Source organism: Staurois parvus, unplaced genomic scaffold (assembly GCF_062004578.1).
Source record: "Staurois parvus isolate SC_StPar_1 unplaced genomic scaffold, SC_StPar_1.0 ptg000730l, whole genome shotgun sequence".
NCBI classification, from domain to species: Eukaryota; Metazoa; Chordata; class Amphibia; order Anura; family Ranidae; genus Staurois; species Staurois parvus.
The window spans coordinates 119,532-143,352 of record NW_028318526.1 but is presented as its reverse complement, the minus strand read 5'-3'; the positions used below and the strand labels follow the sequence as shown (position 1 = coordinate 143,352).

General features: G+C 44.8%; 1 protein-coding gene across 1 annotated transcript in view; it reads right to left on the bottom strand.

The window, feature by feature from the left end:
- LOC149445295 (solute carrier family 22 member 6-like) overlaps positions 1 to 23,821 on the bottom strand; it is a 97,132-nt gene that overhangs the window by 31,300 nt on the left and 42,011 nt on the right. Inside the window, exon 6 of the mRNA XM_089653956.1 lies at positions 11,592 to 11,707. Coding sequence (XP_089510082.1) covers positions 11,592 to 11,707 — 116 coding nt within the window. The remainder of the gene's footprint in view (positions 1 to 11,591; positions 11,708 to 23,821) is intronic.

The following is a 23,821-nucleotide window of genomic DNA, read 5'->3' as shown; positions in this document are numbered from 1 at the left end:
CGATCCCACACAGTGACAGATCCGACACAACACACCACCACCAACACTGACACAGATCAGCAGGCCCAGCAGGCACTAGAAGAACAGGCTGTGGGATCGTGATGATGTCATCACTCACTGGCACATTGCACATGTGATGGATGGCCGGCCTGGTTACACTCATGCAGACACGAGACGTCAGAGTCAGACATTACCCTCCTCTGCAGGCGCAACTCTGCCTCTGCTGATGAATGGGAAGAGAAGGGCTGGAACGCCACAGTGATCAGCAGCCGCCAGCTGGTTTGCGGTAAGGGACTGAGTCTGGGAGGAACACTGGAAGGAGCGGAAGCTCAGCTGCTACACTGGCCCCAGACATCCGGCATCTTCCTCTGTCCTTTCTTCCTCCCCTCTGCTGTCCCTCCCCTCAGCTAAAGGATCATCTTGAAGTGGCGGCGTCTCACACAAAGAAAGCGCCGGACTGTGCTGCGGCCAGGTGCCTTTAGGTGGCAGTGCACCCTAGGCTGTTGCAGGGGCGGACTGACCATTTGGAAACCTGGGCACTGCCCGAGGGCCCGGGGTCAGTAGGGGGCCCCATGAGATGCCCCTGGTACCTTTTTCATAGGCTTTTTTGAGTTTGGGCAAAGACACAGGGGCCCCATGATCCCCTATTCCCTGTGGGCCCCATGAGTTGTCAGTCCGCCCCTGGGCTGTTGCTAGTTTTCCTAGTGGAGACACCAGCCCTGCATGAACCTTGCATTCTTTACGTAGTGAATTCCTGATCCCTGCACTCTGTATGTAGCACACTCCTGAACTCTGTACATAGCGCACCCTGAATTTTGCACTCTGCACGAAGCACTACATTGAATCCTGCGCACTGTGCATAGCGCACTCCTGAACCCTGAACTTTCTACGCAGCATACTCCTGAACCCTGCACTTTGTACATAGTGCACTCCTGTACTCTGCACTGTGTGTAGTGCACGCCTGAACTCTGCACTCTCCGCCTGCAGTTTGGCCACACCCACTAATTAATGCGGTTTGGTGTGAAGGGAGGGCATGGTGGAGTTCCTGCACCTATTCTCTGAGAAAAAAAGCCCTGCTTGGAATACTAGTTACTGAAGAAGGAAGAATAGTAGACCATAGAGAGGTTCTAAGAAAAAGAGAATCTGGAGAAGTAAAGAGGGGAGAGGTGGGTGTGGGAAGTGGGATCTGGCTTTAGGAAGCTTTTAGTGGCGAGGCAGTGCAGTAATGATAAAGAAAACATGCAGAACATGGCAGTCAAAGTCTGCAGGTAAAAAATAGGTGACCCACAGATCCAAGGCCTTTTAGAATTTTGTCATTGTGCCTTGCAACTTTGCCATCTCATTAATAAGTGTCCAGTGGGTCAGAATTGTATACTGGTGTTTGGGAATAGTCAGTGATTTCAGATTAGGGAGTGCCTTATATAGGTTCAAGGGAATTGTCTGTTGAAAAAAGATACGTGGGATTTCGTACAAAAGTAGTCCAAAAGCTATGAACAATGAGGCAGGTCCACCATGTGTGTAAAAATAAGACTATTTTTGAACAGCCTTGGAAGCATATGGTGGAGTTACCAGGAAATATTTGTGGTAATCCTAAGGTACCATGTACCATCTTAGTAATACTTTATAATTGGTTTCCACCACAGTGGTATTTGGTTGACAATGTTATGTTTATGTAGACATCATGTTGCACAATGCTTTACCACTAGGGGGTGGTATAGCAGTGCTGAATGCTACTTTGCTTTAGGGGATAATCTTTCTGCTAACTGTGTCACTTGTATCCTGTTTGTCATTATTTAGACATACAGACACAACATAATGTACTTGTGAGACTGTTGTCATGGAAATTTTGTATTGTTGGTCGAACTTTAAATGTGTCATATATTCGTGTTATTCATATGTCTCTCGTGTGGCTTAATTAAAGCTCTGAAGGCTGCAATTGGGCCATGCGCATGTACAATGTATGTATTACAGTACTCAGCTTGGTAATGGATGAGATGGCAGATCTGCGCTTATAGACCGGCGTGTATACCACCACGGCATTCCATGCGAATGCTGCTGTCAGTAGACCGTGGGCCTGTATCCACATATCAGCAGCATGGTACCACGTGGGCTTCATAACGCAAGGCGCAAGCGGTGTGAACTCCACGTGTAGGCTTGTGCATATCTTACAACCCATTACTAATCTGAACTGTATCTGGGATGGATGTGTTTTAATAAAGATCGTATCGGGCCCATCCAGGTACAGACTGATATTTTTAGGGAGATGCTTGTGCAGAGAATTTTGCATACCAATAGAAGCTAGTAGGACAGGAAATATGACCTCAGATGGCTCATAGGGGGGAAGGGGAGGAAGTCTGCTGACCTCAGAAGACTCATGGGGGAGGACCAGTGATAGATAATAGCAAAGGCTATGCTCCAATTGGAATGTACATCCTCTGTATAGGCAATCCCCATTGTATTGTTCGGTGGGAGGGATTGACTTTATTCATGTGGGGGGCATGTGTGTATTCTTAATAAAACAGAGAGCTGAGCCTAAAGCCGGCCCTTATGTGGATTGCAACCAGCCTTAGAGTGTCGTGTGATCATTCTAGGGTAACGGAGCTCCAATCACCCACAAATTCAACAGAACCAAAGTATTTGGATGGGCAGGAATCGTGTAGTTTGGCTGCAGTCATGGTAAGCGAGATTCGCACAGCTTTATGGGGGATTTCTGCGCATCCAACTGCGAGTACTCACGGTAAGGAGAAATTCGTTAAAGCGAATTTCCAAGACAGTTTGGCGAGCCTGGTGGATACTAACGCGTATTCTTGCGTAGCTAACCTAGAACGAGGGGGGAATGGCCATCATGAACTAGCAAAAAGTATGCCGGCACATTTCAGGTCTCTCTGCCATTAAGAGGATCGCTTTTTGCGTGTTCGTGTGGCTGATTTCGCTCTCTGTTAGCTAACAAGAAATACCGCTTAACAAGGACCTCGTTTTTTGTCCTAAACTCTTGATTTGTGGGTGAAAGACGAGGGTTTGTCTCTGCGGAGAGCAGCAGAGGGGTGGGTTTTGGTTGGCTGGATTTGGTCAAGTTTAAAAATCTTCCAACCAAAAATTAAACGGGTATATGTTTTAGTGGGTAAAAGTTGTTGCATAGTGTTAGGTAAGTATTTGTGGGCTGTAGGTACTGTGGTGATTGCTTTACCCCCCTCCACGTGAGGTAATTATTACAGTGCTGAAAGGCTTAGGTTAATTGTTAACTGTTGTAAGATCTGTGTTATGTGGTCTGTACAATGTTTTGTGGTACTACTGCTCCCAGCAAGCATGCAGCAGGGGGTCCTTTCTGTTACATGTGCATGTTAGTGTGATATGTTGGTGTTTTATGTCCGTTCTGTGATTGTGCCCAAATTGTGTTGTATGTGTACTTCATATTGTTGTGTAATTGTCCAGTGTATGTTCTGTCTAAAAGTCTGTTTTATGTAAGAGGCAATTTTGAGGCTAGAGTCTACCATGTGTTTCTCTGTGGGGGGTCATTTTCTTGACTAAACCACATGGACTCCTTTTGTTTGGTGGCCATTTTGTTGGCTACCAAATGTGCAGTAATCTCTATGCAATGTGCATGAAGTTTCCTATATGCATTTGACCCATATTGTGTTTTTAATCCAAATTTTTTACAGTTTCATTTGTTTGCTTTTAGCTTTAAATTTGCGTATTGCCAGCCAATTTAAAGTGTATTAAGCGAGTTTTCCCTTCACGTGTTCCACATTTAATGAGCGCGGTGTAGTCTGGGTTTTTGCACATAGATTTCTTGTATAGTGATTATGTTTTTCTTGTGTTTTTCCTGTTAAAAGTAGTTCCTTATTGTAAAGCGGGTTTGTTTTAAGCTGCTGTGTCGCGTGTTTCACGTCCAGCAGACTTTTTGTGTAAACGGTTCTAGGTGGTTGCAGTAAAGATTGCGTGTATAACGTGGATCGTTTAGCGGTGCTGATAGGAGTGATTTTTGAGTCAGCAACAAGGTTACTTTTGGCGCAGTTTTTCGGTTTACCTCTGTGTAATTGTTTTACTGTGAAACGTCCCGTGTTTTTCATAAGGATCCACTTTGTCCTTTTTAACAGTTTTTCAGGTTGAAAAAGGGTTTTTCTGTGTGTATTAGGAAAGTTTTTTCTTTACACAAATTTCCTAAAGGTCAGTTAGTAGGTTTCTGCCCAACCAGTGACCCCTAAGTAACATCCAAGAACCCCTCTTTTTGTTTTGACTTGTGTTAGCTACTGTGTGCAGGGAGAGAAAAGCCACTTTCATCATTGTGCGGTGTGGCCTGCCAAACACAGTGGGTGATGAGAACCACATAAATTACGCTGTGTGAGTGGGCGGTCCAGGGAAGTCCTGGTTACCACAAACACTTCGGGTGGTCAGGATCACACAAATTGCGCTGTGGGAGTGGGAGGTGTGCTCTCAGTCTGACCGCCACTTGATGCGCTTCGGGTGATTGATAAGTATCACATAAATTACGCTGTGCTGGGAAAGTGGTGGAATCAGGCCTCTCGGTAGGATCCCACCGAGTGCTCCAGGGGGTAAACAGGTACCCGGACGCGGGATATATACCAGTGACTAGTCACGATGGGCAGTAGTCAGTCCATGAAGAGAGAGGGGGAACCAGCCCTCTTCAGGGTAAGGACAGCTGCACAACTGATGAAGGTGAGTTTGGGGGGGAAGTCTACAGAACCCGTCAAAAGGTGGAATAAATGGTCGAAGGGTACCAGATGGGAAATTCCCCGGGAAGGTACATTTGACGCATGGAGGTGGGAAAAATTCATCTCTGAATTTGGACCACGGATGCAGGCGTCAGAACTAGAGATCGCACAGCTATGGCTTCACAGGTCAATCCGATTAGGGAGGCAGGGCATACATAAACTGGTGTCTGTCCGGAAGAACCAGGTGATGTATACCTGGCCTCCAGAGGGAATAAAACAGGAGGATCCAGTGTCAGAGGTGGAGGAAGCTCTTTCAGGGCTGACTCTACTAAGGCAGGCAGGATCAGGGTCTGCTGGGGTCCCCCAACAACCAACAGTGGCTGAGATAAGTATAACTGCACCTGTCTCTTCTGTTAGTGACGTCACTCTTGACATACCTTCTGTGTCTTCTGTCTCTATGCCTCAGCCTCTGCCTCTACCTCTCCCTTCTCCCTGCTTCACCCCAGCTCCTTCTGTTTCCAACTATGAAGCCTACTCAACAACCGATTTGCAGACTATCTGTGAATCAAGGGGAATAGATACCCGGTTAAAAAACAGGGCGGATTGCATCAAAGCGCTACGAACCACTGATCAGACCCCTGCCCCCCAGCTATACCCTGATCTGAGGGACCTCAAACCTGAAGGTGCAGTAAGCGAGGTGGTTAATCTAAGCCCACCGATGATGCTGGGCCAGCCCTTGCACTCTTCCCGGACCGAGGCCTATCCAGTCAGGGTGCAGCAATTTGAAGGTCCTCCCAATGCACAGGGGGAACGGACTTTAGGGGAACGGGTAGTTTGGCATGTCCCCTTCACCCCGGCAGAGATCCGCACTATTCTGGCTGAGCTCCCGGACTATCGAGTCAATCCGAGAGGATTTGCTCGAATGTTTGGACAAAACCAGTTCAGCTATGGTATGAGCGGGTCAGATTGTGCACAGATCCTACGGGCAAAGGTGGGCATGGAAGTGGCCAGTGCAGTGATTGCAGGGTGCTCTATAACCACGCATGAGGAGATGACTTCAGGGGGCAAAGAGTTCTGTACACAGCTAAAGGCAAAGCTTCCAGAAATGTATGGTGCTACCTCTACTACGGACATGATGAAGCTCACCCAGGGTCCTAATGAGGAAAGCGCCTGCTTCTGGCGCCGTCTCAAGCAGACGGCACTGGATGCGGATCTGGAAGTTGGACCTGATGCTCCAACTGAAGGGGTAAAGGTGACCGCGACGCACATTCTGTTGCGGGCCAAATTTTTGGAAGGCATCGATGCTAAAATTCGGGAAAGGCTGGTTCTGGCCCGACCCGAATATAATGAGATGTCTATCCCTGCTATCCTTTCCACTCTTGCGGCAATAGAGAGGGAAATGGATAGAAGAAAACAAGACAAGGCCAAAGTTCTTATGTCCCAGACCCCACACGAAAAACCAAGGGATCTGGGTCACAGGAAGGATAGGCCCCCACCCAGGTGCTTCCAGTGCCACCAAACGGGGCACATGAGGAGGAGCTGTCCCCAATTACCTAAAGGTCGGTGGCAGTTCATTCCTGATGAGTCCTCCGCCCCTATGACCACCATGGTAAGTAACTCCTATGAATTCTCATAGGAAGTTGACAAATCGGTGTCGGCCCAGATCCATCTTTTTCTAGAGGAATTAAAATATCCCCTCCCTTGCCTCACTGACACCGGTGCAACAAGAACGGTCCTGCGAAAACAGGACATCCAAGGCAAGGTACCCCTCTCAGGGGAAAGCCCTCCTAACCCCTACTAACCTCACTATCAAACGATGCACTATTCTTAACCCAGCTTCTCTTCTTCCTGTGTCGGAAGATGAGAAGGGGGGGGAGGACAGCAATGACAGTGCTGAATTTTGCAACACGACTAACAATACTAACACCTCTTCTGCTAACATGTCTTCTTTGTCCACTACTAATCTCTCTTCCAAAGGACACGACTGCATTTCTTTGGTGGAACTGGAGTCAGCGGCGACACACCCCATATCACCCCGAGAGTAGCGGTAAGGTTGAACGTCTTCCGATACCCAAAAACCTTGGCCTGAGTGTCTCCCCATTGCCCCCTATTCCATCCGGAATGCCCCTCGGCAACCACATGGGCTGTCACCCTACGAGGTGTTGTTTGGGGGACCTCCCAAAACAGGGTTGTACTTTCCTCAACAGTTGTTGTCTTTGCATTCACAGCTTACAGGTTATGTGCAATCTCTGCAACGGGAGCTGCAGAAGATACACCATCGGGTTCGCGAATCGCTCCCCGATCCAAATACAATAACAGGTGTTCTTTCTATTGAGCCAGGTGATTGGGTCGTCCTAAAGAAACATCAAAGAACCGGACTCGAGCCACGGTTCACCGGACCATACCAAGTCCAGCTGACGACACCTACCTCACTCAAGCTCGAGGGACGAGACAACTGGGTGCACGCAAGCCACTGCAAGAAGCTTCTCAGCTACACCAGAGAATGAGGGGTGTCATTTTCCTTTTTCTTTTTGTTTGTATGTCATACATGTGTGTGAACGGAGGAAAAGACGGCAGATACCCCAAGCTTTTATTTAAAATGCACCTGCGTTTAGCCAGAACCGCCAACAAAACCAACTGTTGGGTATGCTCTAAGCCCCCACCCAGTCATCACATGTCCGCAATGGCCGCTGTTCATGCCCTATATGACATCCGCGTCGGCATGAAAAAGCAAGGGACCCCTGGTCAGCCCCCACGTAGACATTTATCGGTAGAACTTAATGACACATTTTTAGCAGGTAACATCAGTTTCAGCACCAATATTAGCTCTAGCTCCTGTAGGGCCCTCACCAGTCCATTATGGGTAACTGGACAGCTAGGCAGCCCTCAGGTGTGCTTTAACATCAGCTTTGGCACAGGTAACAAGTTTGTTGGGACTACCACCTGTGAGGGAGGTATAACTGTCAATCTCACTAACCAGACTTCCCTTCTGAGTAACCACACTGACCGACCAGACCACGTGTGTTGGAAGGACGGATGTGATGTGCAGACTGAGGGAGCAATCCCCCAGTCTGTGCAACTGTTGCTCAGTGCCAGAGGCCGAACGAGGAACTCTTCCTGCTCTGCTCTGACAGGTCCATACTATTTTCTGTGTGGTTCGGCAGCCTATAGAACATTCCCCCAGAACGCGAAAGGTTCGTGTGCCCTCATAAAGCTAGTCCCCGCATCCTATGTAGTGATGGACCATGAAGAGTTGATGGTCCACAAGAAGGTAAGGATGGCAGGGAGAGTTCGCAGGGAACTGTTCTCTGAGGGCGACCAGGCATGGGCTTGGTTCCCCTCATGGACAGGATGGGGAATAGAACTTATGAAGCGCCTGAACAAATTTTCTGTCATCGTGGATAGTATGTTTAACGAGACCGTAGAGGCTGTCAGAGAAATTGCCCAAGAACAACGGCAGATGGGAATTTTAGTGCTTCAGGAGAAGATGGCCCTTGATTATCTTTTAGCCGCCAAAGGGGGGTTCTGTGAGTTCATCGGAGAGGATTGTTGTACTTGGATAGAAGACACCGATGACAAGGTCCAGGCCCATATGGACAAAGTTAGTGAACTACAGGGAAAAGCTAGAGCTATAGCTAGTGAGGGTTGGAATCCGTTCAAGGGTTTGGGAGGATTGGGAGATTTCCTGTTCTCCATCGGATCTTGGTTGAAGGAAGTGGGAGTGTATATCCTGATGCTTCTCTTTTTCATCTGCCTTTTATATGCCGCGGTGAGATGTTCCTGTTGCCTCATCGACCGTGTAAGCCAAGCTCGGGCAGACGACCACATCTCCATGCCCGCTCCGGGGATCCCACTCCAACCACTGATCGGGGGAAGACCTCACCAACCAACCACCTTCTCTACAGATTACGTCCTGGCTTCCCTCTAATTTATCTCTCTGAAGACCACATTCTCCAAGACCTTCAAGCAAGCTTCAAGCCTCATCATTGTTTGTGTCTGCGATTTGGAAAACTGTCTGGGTCGAGACCAGCCTTGTGTGGCCCCGTCTGCAGGGGCAATTTGAGAATCTATTGCTGGATCTCCCCAGACCACCGTGGGATCACAAGCTTTATTCATACCACAAGTCTGTTTGTGGTTTTTGCAAGAGCCTTCCTGTAGTGAAGGTTCCAACGCTCTTGAGGATCATCGCTTCAATCAAGCCTGTTTGCGTCGAGTCTGCGTCGGGTCTTGTTGTTTCAGGTACCCCGTGGAGCTTTATTCTCAGGGACAACTACAGGAACTCTTTGAAGTTTGAGACTACACCCATCAAGCTGAAGAAGATCAAGAAGGGACACGAGGAGAATATGATAAAACAGGAGGGAATGTCATGGAAATTTTGTATTGTTGGTCGAACTTTAAATGTGTCATATATTCGTGTTATTCATATGTCTCTCGTGTGGCTTAATTAAAGCTCTGAAGGCTGCAATTGGGCCATGCGCATGTACAATGTATGTATTACAGTACTCAGCTTGGTAATGGATGAGATGGCAGATCTGCGCTTATAGACCGGCGTGTATACCACCACGGCATTCCATGCGAATGCTGCTGTCAGTAGACCGTGGGCCTGTATCCACATATCAGCAGCATGGTACCACGTGGGCTTCATAACGCAAGGCGCAAGCGGTGTGAACTCCACGTGTAGGCTTGTGCATATCTTACAACCCATTACTAATCTGAACTGTATCTGGGATGGATGTGTTTTAATAAAGATCGTATCGGGCCCATCCAGGTACAGACTGATATTTTTAGGGAGATGCTTGTGCAGAGAATTTTGCATACCAATAGAAGCTAGTAGGACAGGAAATATGACCTCAGATGGCTCATAGGGGGGAAGGGGAGGAAGTCTGCTGACCTCAGAAGACTCATGGGGGAGGACCAGTGATAGATAATAGCAAAGGCTATGCTCCAATTGGAATGTACATCCTCTGTATAGGCAATCCCCATTGTATTGTTCGGTGGGAGGGATTGACTTTATTCATGTGGGGGGCATGTGTGTATTCTTAATAAAACAGAGAGCTGAGCCTAAAGCCGGCCCTTATGTGGATTGCAACCAGCCTTAGAGTGTCGTGTGATCATTCTAGGGTAACGGAGCTCCAATCACCCACAAATTCAACAGAACCAAAGTATTTGGATGGGCAGGAATCGTGTAGTTTGGCTGCAGTCATGGTAAGCGAGATTCGCACAGCTTTATGGGGGATTTCTGCGCATCCAACTGCGAGTACTCACGGTAAGGAGAAATTCGTTAAAGCGAATTTCCAAGACACTGTTAACAGAACGTTCTCTTTTAGCATCATACAAAAAAAGTCTCTTCATGGCGGCCATACATGCATCTTTTTATTGCTCTATTGGAATTATTGGTTTTCTTGGGAATATTTTTTTATGGTCACGCATTTGTTTCTTGTTGTTTTTTTATCCAAGTTATAATGTTTATAAATTTTGACTAGGATTATTTTTTTTTGCATTGTTTAATATATTACTAAAAAAACACAAATTACTCAATAATCCCACACATATTATAAACTCGTTTTATTTAACCCCAAAAAAATAATTTTAAGGGTTAAAAAATGCTCAGAATAGCTAAACAATTATTGATCACCAAGGCTGTACCTACCAGTAACATGTTAACATTTATAGACAAAGCAAACCAGTGCTTAGCTCATTCAAAGCAAAGTAACAGGTTTGCTTGAAAACAACTTGATGATTGGAATAAATACAATGCAACCAGCAAGGAAGAAGAATCATACTTCCCACACTCTTCCCATCATCTATGCCAATTTATATTGCAGAGATACCACTGCTGAAGAATCTTCAGGATCTGACACCCCTTGGTCTCCCACTGCGCTCAACCTCTGTGTCACCACTATGTTTTGTAATGATATATCGACTGGTGAGACAAACCACAGAAAGTAGAGGGGGACCAGGAATCCAACACTCCTGGAAGTATCAGATTCTGAATATTCTTCAAGCAGCTGTATCTCTGCAACACAGGGCAGATCGGTAGCACTGGTATTGAGAGAGGTAACCAGGAACTTACCTCAAGGGAACTTCGTTTTTCATATTTATACTAATGACTGAGTCACTTTAGAGTGCAAGTCTGGAATGTATCTAACTAATCTTAAAACTGTTTCTTCCACCCTTCTAACACCTATACCAAGTAACCTGTGGAAGAAAGATCTGTATGCTTACCTAGTTTCAGGCCACTGTAGTGTGATCACGTGATCTCTCATGTGTCAACCAGCAGCGGCTGCAACAGGGAGAAGAGAGTGCTCGATAATGGATTGAATGCCTGAATGGTTATGTCACCCATAGGCTTACTATGGCCCATCCCTTCTTGGTGCTCACTCCACTCCTCTTCAGTGCTGGGAGCTAAAGAAAATATCTGTTACTTATGGATATGGAGGACATGTGACTTACTCCACATGACTGCTCATAAACCCCACTGCATGAGGGCTGATTGGTCAGTCAGTTCCCCTGCATGTGCAAAGCACAAATTCTCTTTGAATGTGAAGGCTTATATTTCTCAGACACTCCAACATCAAGATCTCTTTGTGATAATTCCTAAATCTGTTCCCGTCCACCTTGAAGTTTTCAGTGTTCCCACACACCTTTGCATGTTACCACACCCCCATAATATAAAGTAAATACAAATCGAATGGGGGAGGGGGACCCCATCATAATGGTGATAGCAGGTGTACAAAATCAGGTACCCAAGTGTATATATCTTAATCTGAGATATATACCCTGAGAGATATAAGAAACTGTCAGGTGGTTACTCTCTAGCAGCTACCAAAATTTTAATTCTGAAGAGGTCATTTGATTTTTTGCATGCTTATTGTTATCATGGAATATCTTTTTATATAATAAGAATACATTCATCACCAAGCCATAGAGAGGAAGATGGTAATTTTCCGCATAGCTGGGGTGCGAAAAAGATCAATAGGGGTCATTCTGGAAGTCAACGCTGAGGAATCGTTTGAAGCTTCAAGTGTCAGCATCTTAAGAGAAAAGTAAAAAATGGGAGGTCAGTTTTAATTGCTGTGGATTTACTCTCTCTATATGCAATAATCACTGGGTTACAATGCACAATAATAAAACATCAATGACTATATATGTGTAGCACCCTGTCCTAGACAGGGGCTACTTTCCAAATTTAATTATGCTGAGTTGTAGTCAGCCCAGAATGATTTATAGTTTGCTTGTTGATTTGGTTTTCTCCTAAACTCAGTGGATTGGGCTTGCTCTCTCTCTTCCGCCTGGGCTTTGGCCTGGGTAGGGTGTAGGACGAGGTGCTGAGTGACAAGGCAACCTTTGCATCGGTTAGTACAGAGACCTGAGAGCAGTAGGAGCTTGCCTGTTCAACGTGGTCCTTATGCTTGAGGACCTGGGCTCAGGGAGCCTCTCGGACAACAGGAAAGAACAAGTTATGCCTGGGATGGAGGACCAGAGGAGAATCCACTGCTTGAGGTCCTTTGGAGGGGGAACTCGATGGGAAAGTATTGGGAGTATCACTAAGGTTGTTGCTGTTAAAAAAGATACTGTTACTATTGGAGATTGCTGCTGCTTGTGAGAATATACAGGCTGCTTGCTGGTTTCAGCTTAAAGACCCTTTTTACTGTACTGAAGAATACATTTGGTTCTGGGCCTGCAGGTTGGTAATGTGTGTTTTGAATTCCCTCCTGTCCTCTCCCTGAAGTTTGAATGATAGTTAGTAAACTCCCTTTGTTTGCTGTTAAAATTGGTGCCTATCTGTACACATCTTCCACTATTGCCTAAGGACTACCTCAAGGTGAAATGCTAGCCTTCACTTATCCTTTACAGCCAAAGCTGCCATCTTAGCCTCTGTTTCTCTGTAGGTGCCATGGTACTGCATATGTAATCAGTTAGGATACCAGCTATTTGATGGCTTGACAATTCACTATACAGCACAAGCAACTGTGACAGTTACCATTCACGGCATGCCTTGAATGTAACTGTTTTAGGAAACAGATCCATGGGTGTAGTTCCACTTTAACAAGATCTAAATTGGAAATACAACATGCACTAGTAAAACTGCACACCATTCCATATGTTGTATGATTTTTTTGAAAGGCACCAGTCTGTTTTAATGTTTGTTTACAGCATGATCAGGAAATGAAATAACTGCCAGGTTGATAAGATGAAATAACCAGCAAACAGTAGATGGTGTCTCAACTTCTCTCTGTAAGCAGAAACACCCTCCCCTTTTTCCTATTCACAGATGAGAAAAAGTGAATGTGAAGTGGCTTCATATAGGTGCAGTGCAGGGCTGTCTTAATGCATGGGCCCCATGATAATTTTGCATTACATCATACTTGTCAACTGTCCCAGATTTGCTGGGAGAGCCACGTGTTTTACTAAGCTGTCCTGGGATGGCGGTATTAGTCTTTGATTTATGGCACATTTTCATATTGTTTAAAATTGATTTGATTAAAAGTACTAATAAATATATGTTTAATTCTATGAACTATTTATGATTTAATTCTTTAGAGTAGGTGTGTAAATTGGAGCAGGCTGGTAAGGGCCCCAGTGCATTACATTGCCCAGGGACCTATGATGCTTTTAAGACTGCCCTGGTGCAGGGACACATGTCTTATGGTGTAGTTTATATCTAACAAAGGTGTTTTGGCTCTCAATGATTTTTCAGTGCAATATTTGCTTTACCTTGCACTTTTGATGTAACCATATTTCTTGAACTTGAAGACCGCACACTTTCATCTTTGTGTGAACTCTCTATTTTTAATATAATGGGAAAACAATTTCCTGTCCAGCTGTTCAGCATGAAGAAGCTTTCAGCTGGTTGTGAATGACTGTTTTGTATTGTGGCTTCCCTTTGAAGGTATGAGCACTGAAAGAATGAGTGTCCGCAGAGTTAAGTAATATAACTATTTTTGTATGCTGCCTAACACAGGATTCCTGAGACTCCAAACTGCTTTCTCAGTTTTCCACTGTGTATGTCACAGGCACGTATGACCCTTCAAGTTGTCATGTCTTATAATCACTGCGGCAACCTGCTTGTAGTATTTGATATACTATCCCAACCCTCCCACATTTGCATTGAAATTGTTAAGAGCAGGAACGTATTTACCACAAGGCAAACAAAGCACTTGCCTAGGGTGGCATTTTTCAGGGGGGCAGCACCTTCCCCCAGAAGAAGGAATGGAAGAAGGGACACATGCGCCATGGGAACCAGGTGGGATCCGAGAGAGGCTGCGGGCTGCTTGATGGTGTATGTAGAGCCTGACTCTCGGGGATGTCCGGAGCTGTGAAGATGGGTGTCTTACTCTCTATCACCAGGGGGGGTAGTGGAAGGCTCTCCCAGATGGGGGGCAGGGATGATGTTGGTCAATGGCAGGCTTTCTCCGTGGGAGGAGCTAGGGGGGAAAGAAATTTGGCAGTTTCATGTTTTGTTAATTTAATATTTTCTACTGTTTCTTTTGAAGGGGGGAGGGGACGCAAGCAGCTCATCATGCCTAGAGCACAAAATAGTGTAGCACAGACCCTGCCTAGACTGTTTAATGAACTGGAGTGAATGAACTGTTGTTGTGTGCCTGGCTGCCTCTGCACTAGTTTGGGAAAGAATCAGTTAAATTACAGCGGCTGCTTCAGGGGTAGCGCTACACTTCTTATCCTTCCTAATTTTCGCCAGCAAATGTTGACTGGTAATGACTGGAGGTCTTTTGTTTTTTGGATGATATTAACAATTAATAAACATTTTTTTATTTACACAATTATATTATACTTTTTTGTTTAATTTTTTTTTTGTATATTGTAAGGCCTCTTTCACATGGATGTGCCATATGACCGTTTTTCATCTGTCCGTTTACAGATGAAAAACAGACATCCATGTATTTCTATGGACTAGCAGATGTAAACGGATGATCATCCATTTACATCCGGTAATGTCCGCATCTGTTAACATCCGTTTTTTTGAACGGAAGAAAACCCTATTTTTCTTCCGCAAAAAAACCTGGAACGGATGAAAAACAGATGTCAACAGATTGTATGCAGCCCGGCTGGTCAGGAAAGGGGGGGAGCAAGTGCCCCCCTCCTGAACCATACCAGGCCACAAACCCTAAACATGGGGGGGGGGTCCTTTGAGGCGGGGGGCCCAGCCCCCCAAAGCACCTTGCCCCCATGTTGGTGGGGACAAGGGCCTCTTCCCCACAACCCTGGGCTGTGGTTGTGGGGGGTCTGCCGGCAGGGAGCTGATCAGATTCTTGAAGGGGGCCCCCAGATCCCATCCCCCCCATGTGAATGAGTATGGGATACATGGTACCGCTACCCATTCACAACAAAAAAAAAAGTGTAGTGTGAAAAAAGACAGGTGACAGTCTTTAACAAGCCCTTTATTAAAAGAAGGAAAATAAAAGAATGTCCCCCAAAGTGGACTGCTCCCAGATGTCTGACTGCTCTGCTGGCTTGACAGTTCTTAAATATGTAAGGGGTGGAGCCACCCAGTGACATCACCCATGTGACCCCGCCCCTGTGTGACATCATAGACTGGGGCATGCTGGGTCAATGATGTCACCTGGGGGTGAGGGCACATACATGATGTCCCACCCCTTACATATTTAAGAACTGTCAAGCCAGCTGAGCTATTTTTTTTTCTTTTTTAGGGTGGCAGCAGGCATCATGATTGACGTTGGATCTACTGCGGGGGACATTCAGATTCCGATAAGCCCCCCCACCCACAGACCCCCACAACCACAGCTCAGGGTTGTGGGGAAGAGGCCCTTGTCCCCATCAACATGTTGAGGCCATGTGGCCTGATATGGTTCAGGAGGGGGGGTTTGACCTGCCAGGCTGCATGCTTGAGTCTGGTATGGATTTTGGGGGGACTACCTCGTAGGTGAGACTAGATAGGAATATGTCTAATGCTAAAAAACAGGCCTTTTCTGTAGTGCAGATAGAACCAAATGAGGTCTTCTTCATTAAGGCATAGGAGACCTCTGAATCCAGAAAGGCCATGAACATGACCTTTGATGGTAGTGGGAGCTAAATGCTTGTCCAGACAATTTTCCCACCTGCCCTCACTCTATTTTATATATATGTATTACATTATTTACAGATTCTCATTTTTTGTTATTTTCGTGTTTATTTATATATATATATATATATATACATTTTTATTTATTTATTTTTTCTTTCTATATGAGGTTGCTCTTGCTCTAGTCAAGCAAATAGTGGCAAGGACGGCAGGCTCTAACTAAGGCTACATGCACGCTAGCATTTTGTTCTGCTCCTAGAAGCTGTTATCAGCATTTTTTTCTGCTCCTAGAAGCTAAATAGTGTTATCCTATGTGTCCATGCTCACTATTTTAGGCTAGTAGTGTTTTTAAAGCTTCAACATTTAGAAGCAGAAAAAAAATAGTTTTGGAGAGTTTGGGAATGTTTTTCCAGCATAAAAAACGCTAAACGCTCCTAAATGCTCCAAACAGTTTTTTTATAGCTTTTTTTACTCCTTCATGTACTGTAAAACGTTTTTAAAATGCTAACACTCCTAAACACTACCAAAAAAACACTATTACCAGCACATTTAGTGTGCATGGAGCCTAAAACACTTACAAGCAATCATATCCATGCACTACTGGGTGTGTGTCAAGGAAGTACTACTGGCTGGAGGTGGCCCAATATGTGCTTGAGGAACTAGCCTGCTGTTGCATGTGGCCTTCACTGGAGTGGTGTGATTGAAAACCTGAATTTTAGTAACCCAGGGAGAGGGTGTGCGATGTATTGGCTGCAGAGTGTTTTTTTTATAAAGGATACAGTGAGGTTTTGAGAAAGGAAAGGGCAGCTGTAGAATAAATTGTCAGCAACAACTGCCTAGTGTACTCTAATAACCCCAAACTAAAGGTTATAATCTTAGAAAAATGGCCACCAGCAAAACAATGAGCAATTTTGGGCCCAAATACATTACAGACAAAGAGCACAGGTAGGGGTTTTACAGCCTGAGCTGCCACAGACCCCAAAAAAGTGTTGTAAAAACAGTATTACTGCCAGTTCTGTCAATGTGAAAACAGCTGGAACACTGACAGACAAGGTTGCCTCCTCTGTCCCTGGAATATTAATGCCTTTACAATTTTACAAAGCAGAAGAAGATATTGATGATCAAATAAAGTGGTATTAAACTTAAATGTAATGCTATAATGCAATTTACCAATCCTTAGAGTTGGTGGCTGCATTAGTTTTTTTTAGGCTTTTTTTTTCCTTTATTTCACCTGGTGGTCCAGCTGTTAACACACTTTGGGGTTTATTTACTTAAGGCAAATTGGATGTGCATTGGAAGTGCACTGAAAGTGCAGTTGCTCTAGATCTGAGGGGAACATGCAAAGAAAACAAAAAACCTGCATTTTTACTTGCAAATGATTGGATGAAAGAATTCAGCAGAGCTTCACATCATGGGCAGCACAGTGGCTAAATGGTTAGCACTTCTGCGTGGCAGTACTGGGGTCGTTGGTTCAAATCCCAGCCACGGCACCTCCTGTCTGGCGTTTGCATGTTCTGCCTGTGTGGGTTTCCTCTGGGTGCTCTGGTTTCCTCCCACACTCCAAAGACATGCTGGTAGGTTAATTGGATCCTGTCTAAATTGGCCCTTGTATATAAATGTGAGTTAGGGACCTTAAATTGTATGCCCCTTGAGGGTTAGGGACTGATGTGAATGTACAATATATATATGTAAAGTGCTGCGTAATTTGATGGTGCTATATAAGTACCTGAAATAAATAAATAATTTCAGAGCTCCCCTCTGGATCTAAAGCAACTGCACTTGCAGTGCACAGCCTATAGTAAATGCCCTTTTTATACTCTTTAGTAAATCAACCCCTTTGTGTCTTAGGGTGTCTACATTCTGGATGAAGTATTAAAGCAGGCACCTTTGGACAGCAGCATTGTTAGACTGGCCATACACTATACAATTTTCTGTCCAATTTCTGCACAATTTCCTTTAGATTTACCTTCAACTATGTAGTGCCAGAGCCTGCCTAATTGGATACAATTGAAAGTGTTGTAAAGTTTGACTTCCTATTATATGGTTTTTGGTAAATCTAAAACAAAAATCTCAAGAAAATTGGATAATCTATGGCCAGTCTAGGTCTAGGGGGAAGAGGGTAGAGTTATACGAGCAGATTTAAATGGACTGGACTAATAAATGAAAGCTGAACTGCTAATACTTTCTAAGCAGTTACAGCAAACTGTTTTTTTCCTTTTGGGATAAAGGTTTTATGTAAATGAATAAATGAAAAAAACCATTGTAAGCACTGGGTGAAAATAAAGGAAACCAGCCGAAGGATATGTTTTATAGTATTGCAGCTTTGCTGGCCACATTTGTACTGGTATGGCAGTCCAATCACTTGAATGGGCTGCTTTGCCTGTGTTTCACGTGGGAAAAAAGTTTCTGCAGCATTTTGAAAAAGCAGCAGTCAGGAAATCACATGGTGCAAAAGCGCTGTGTTTTTAGATACGTGAGGTTGCCTTTAAGAATGAATGGCAGCCCTGCACGTTTTTGTTTTCCAATCGTCGTTATTGAAATTGAAATTATCACAATACAAAGGTAATACAGAGCAGTACAAATGATAAGAAGGTACACACTGATTACATTGTTATGCATCCTTATACACAAAATTTCCAACGTGTAACCGTTTAGGCTGAAATTGCATTTTCCAGAAATAACTATAATAATCTCCCAATAGGATCCTCTCATATGGGGTCCCCCTCGTCTGAGACAGGGCGTAGCCCCCACCACAAGTAGACCTTAAGGTCCGATCCTGTTGACTTCGGCTTTCAGAAGGGGAGGAGGGGATCTGTCTGGCAACCTGTGGTCCCGACATCTTTCCCGAGATAGCAGAGGGGCAAAAAAGAATGAGAAAAGGAAAATTAGGAAGAAGAGAATAGCAGAGGAGGGGAAGGTAAGAAAATGGTGGAGTAGATAATAGGGGGTCGGGGAGAGAAGAAAAGACAGCAAGCCTCCCCTGTGACCCAGAAAGGTTTTTCGTAAGCCCAACTATGCAGGCCCTGTCAGATAAGTAATCCAAGGGCCCCAGATCCTCTCAAATCTGGACATCTTGTCCTGTAGAATGGCAGAGGCATTTGTTTAACATTATCCAGGACAGTTTAGTCTTCAAGAGATCAAAGGGGATAATGGGAGATTTCCAAGATCTTGCGATCGTGATCCTAGCCGCTGTAAGGGAATTCCCGTGAGACGGCTGGCTAATAGACGTGCATATGCACACAGATATACGCGATCACGCACACGCACGCACAAGTGCCAGACGGACTATTTAAAAGGTGCCTCAGCCTGTGCTGAGTGCTGACTGGTCTTCAGCTGTTCCCTGTTTCCTGCTCGTTCCTGTGTGTGATTTCCTTGTTGTTGACCCGGCTTGTTTCTGACCTGACTCTGATTACTCTCCTGCTTGATACTTGTTCCTGACTTCGGCTCTGCTCCTGACTTTGGCTTGCTTATGATTTGGTACCTCACTGTCTGCCCATTGATGACCCCGGCTATTCCTATGACATTGCTCCTGTCTCCCATCCCAGCTTCCTGTCTTACTCTGGTGCACACCTGGCGACCTACCATACCAGCTCTGCATATCACTACTGTTCCTGAATCAGAGGTTCATCAGTCTTCCAAAGTCTCCAGCTTTAAACAACATCTGCTGGCACTCTTGTCCCCCTGGTCCCTAGACACCATCTGTTGCACTTCCAGTGGGGTCAGGGCTAGTGACACAAGTGAGGCCGACCTCGTCATTTTAGTCTCCAATCAGGTACGTGACAGCTGCTATGAAAATGAATGCTATGAGGCATTGGGTTGGTCTCAGACTCCCTCCGCAGGGCATCCTAGGAGTGCCTGCATCTGATATTTAGTTAAGTTAGTCCCTGTGAGGAAATAGATAAGAGTATAGGTGCAGATCCAAAATCTGTTGACCTTCGGGCACATCCGCCAGATGTGATATGCTGTCCCCTCCTGACCACATCCTCGGAAACACACGGGGGAAGCACCTGGTACTCATTGAGCTATTCTGCCTGGGATCATGTACCACCTCAATAATACTTTGTAGTTGGCCTCTATTAGGGAAGTGTTTATGATCGATTTAACAGCTTCCTGGGCTAATCTGTGCTATTCTGCCGGCTCTAAGACTTCTCCATATCCTGTTCTCATCTATTCATGTAGGGGAATTAACCCCCCTGGTGGTATTCCCGAGTGTAGCTCGGGGTAAAGTTTCAGTACCACAAGCGGTAACCCTGAGCTACACTTGGGAATACCTTGCAGCGCTGATCTCGGATCTGTCCTTTCTTACCTTGTCCTGCGCTCCCGCGATGTCCCTCCTGCAGTGTCCCCGGCAATGTAATCCGGCGGATGCCAGCATCTGTCATCTGGGTTCCGTCCCCTGCGAGCGTCGGGACGTACGGGGGACGGAACGGTGGGAAATTTGGAAATGTCAAAAAGTGACATTCAATAAATACACTAAAATCACATAGTAAAACATTACTGTATCAAACCATTTAATATAAATTTTGTCCCTAATGCTTTGTCCTGAGCCCTGCCTGCATTTTTACTGTTCTTTCTGCCTGGAAACTGAGAAACGTCCATGGCGTCCAAAAAGCGTCCCTTTAGGTCAAAATCGGTTTTAGACCAGCTAGAGAACAGCGATAGTAAATTAGAACTACTTGCAGAATTGAGTGATAATGATTCGTGGGGAAATTCGTCATCAGACACGGAAAATGATTTTGCGACTTTGCTCAGTGATGTGCGAACTTGGCGCTCTATTTCAAATTTCAGTGTTTTTGGTTTGATTATATTATTGAATTAAATTTATTATTATTATATTATTATTTTTTTGATTATTTATTAAATTATAATTTATGATTTCATGTTTCAAGCTTTATCCTACCCAGGATGTTTACTAGACTCTTGTTCGGACAGATTTCAGTGAATTATTCCTAAAAATTACAGGCCATCAATAAAAAAAATACATATTTCCATGCAAAAAAATGTACCGCTTTAAGCACAGAAATATGGACATAATCAGACCGCTAGGGAGGTTAATCATCAGAAGAAGACAAAAGGCTGTATACCTTAGATACAGTATATAACCCAAACATTTATCAATATTTGTGCATGGGGAGTGGTGAGGAACAAGTTGGAAGCCCTTTTTAATGAGGAGATGAAATGGGCTATCTATGTATAATGATAGTATTCTGTGGGCGGCAGATCAAACGTTTCTTTAAGGCTTTGCATGGACTGAACCCCTCTGTGATCATAAAAATTGGCAATGAGTAATAACCCTTTGTTGATCCACCATGCAAAGTCAAGGAGAGCGAGACCCAGGGTGAATGCAGGGTTTGCCAATAGTGGAGAGAGGGGGGGGGGTGTGAGCTGACCTGAAAGTATGTCTCAAAGATAACCTTTCCCACATACTCAATGAAAAAGATAATGTGGGGTATAGGAGTGGAGGGTGAGCTTTGGTTGGGAGCCATAGCAAGTGGCTGACTGGGGTTGTAGGTACGATAGAAGATTCAAGCCGCATCCAAATTGGGCAGCTGTGTTTTGTGTGAAAGGCGATCAAAGAAGCAATCTGGGCTGCCTGAAAATATTGCAACAAGTCAGGGACCCCCAGTCCTCCTCTTAATCTGGGAGCATAAAGAGTTGTTTATTTACCCTAGGTCTCTTGTCACTCCAAATATACATTGATAATGTGCGTTGAAACTTATTAAGGTCTGACACGTTTAGAAGCACTGGAAGCGTCCGAAAGAGGTATAAGTAATACATTAATTTTGAGTGAGCGCAGTTTACCAAACCATGATGGGGGGGGGGGGGTTATTCAACCAGCGTCTTAGGTCATCTGAGAGTGTTTTGTATAGGGGAGGATAATTTTGTTTATATAGAGTTTGGAAATTTGGGGTCAATTGAATTACCAAACTAGGGAGAGCAATCAGTTACCACGTAAATGGAAAAGTGCTTTGAAGGGCTTGGACCATTCTCTGATCTACTGATAAATTCATAGCTTGTGATTTGTGATGATTAATGCAAAGTCTTGATATAGAGGAAAAATATTTCAGATCCGAATAGAGGTTGGGTATAGAGGTGATCAGGGAGGAGAGAAGCAATAAAATATAATCTGCAAATAATGCGCATTTGTACATCTGTCCCCTTCAGGGGATACCCTGGATATTTTTATTTTCTTGTATCTGATGGCTAAGGGCTCTAGTGCCAGAATAAACAGTACAGGAGATAAGGGGCAGCCCTGACCTGTGCCCCTGCCTATAGATAGATAAGGGGAACCTTAACCCTTAATATGGGGAGATTAGCTGTGGGTTTACTATAGAGTGTGCACAACAAGTTTAGGAACTTGGAGCAGAACCCATATTTATGGAGAACATAGAAGAGGTAATCCCAGGACAGGGAATCAAACGCTTTTTGCAGGTCTATGAACAAAAGCATTACTCTTCTCTGTCCTTGCTTGTTCCAATCTGAGTGGATCGCTGAGATAATGTCTACCAATCTCCTCGTTTGATCCGCGGCCTGTTGGCCGGGGACGAACCCTACCTGATCTGGATGTAGAAAGTGCGACAGGAAGGTATTCAGCCTATTCACCAAGACCTTTGTCATGATTTTCAGATCCACATTTATTAACGAACTGGGGCGATAATTCGAACAATCCCCATGATCCTTGCTCTGCTTAGGAATTACATGAATCATCACATGATTTTAGTGTGGTGATATCAGGGTCCCTCTTTGCAGTTCATTACCACTTGACAACCAGGCTATAGCTGAGTGATGGGTACAACGAGATTGTCTAATTCTGGAAGGGCTATAGCCAAATGACGACTACAGTGCGGTCGCCTAGTTCTGGGGTGCGCACCCAGCGAGCTCTGTGATCTCGCTGATCACATGACATGGTAAAGGGCCAATCACAGTGCCCTTTTACTACATCATCAGCTGTGTCTAATGACACAGCTGATCACTATATAAATACAGTTGACAGTTATAGGCTGCACTTTCCTCATGTGTGAGGAAAGAGGAGAGCCGGTAATTGGAAACCATATTTACACATCAGGACATCAGTGCAGCCCCAAGGGGACATCAGTGCAGCCCCAACAATGTCCATCAGAGCAGTCCCAAAAGTGTTCATCAGTGCTGCCACTCAGTGTCCATTAATTCAATCAGTCCATCAGTGCCACCAGTCAGTGTCCATCAGTGCCACCAGTCAGTGCTGTCTATCAGTGACCTTCAGTGCCATCTATCGGTGCTCATCAGTACGGCCTATCAGTGCAACCTCATCAGTGCCTCCTCGTCAGTGCCCATCAGTGCTGCCTATTATTGCAGCCTCATCAGTGCCACCTCATTGGTACCCATCATTGCAGCCTATCAGTGCCCATCAGTGCTGCATATCAGTGCCCATCAGTGCAGCCTCATCAGCGCACATCATTGAAGGAGAAAAATTACCTGCTTGCAAAATTTTATAACAGAAACTAAGATAAAAAAATTTTTTTTTCAAAATGTTTGTCTTTTTTTGTTTGTTTAGCAAAAAATAAAAAACAGTGGTGATTAAATATCACCAAAAAAAAGCTTTATATCTCTCAAAAAAATTATAAAAATTTAATTTGGGTACAGTGTTGGATGACTGCGCAATAGTCATTCAAAATGTGTCAGATGACATGGCCAGAACTGCGGCTGAGGCCATTACTCAACATTGGACTCCTGGGGTCAGTTGAGTAGCGTCCATCCCTTCACAAACATTCCCATAGGCACACTCCTAAACATTGTGGACAGCCCTCCCAGAGGAGTTGAAGCTGTTATAGCTGCAAAGGGCAGGCCAACTCAGTATTGAATCCTATGGACTAAGACTGGGATGCCATTAAAGTTCATGTGTGTGTGAAGGCAGGTGTACCAATACTTTTGACAATATAGTGTATCTGCCCTCTTTATCCTTTATAACCTCTTTTGGCGTGAAAGGGATTACTTTAGCAATGTAGATCGCAACCCCTCGCTTTTTCTCCCTACTGGTGGACAAATAATATGCTGGATAATTTGCATGGAGCAATTTAGGAGTAGAGGACTTATAGAAATGCGTTTCTTGGAGTAGGAGAATGTC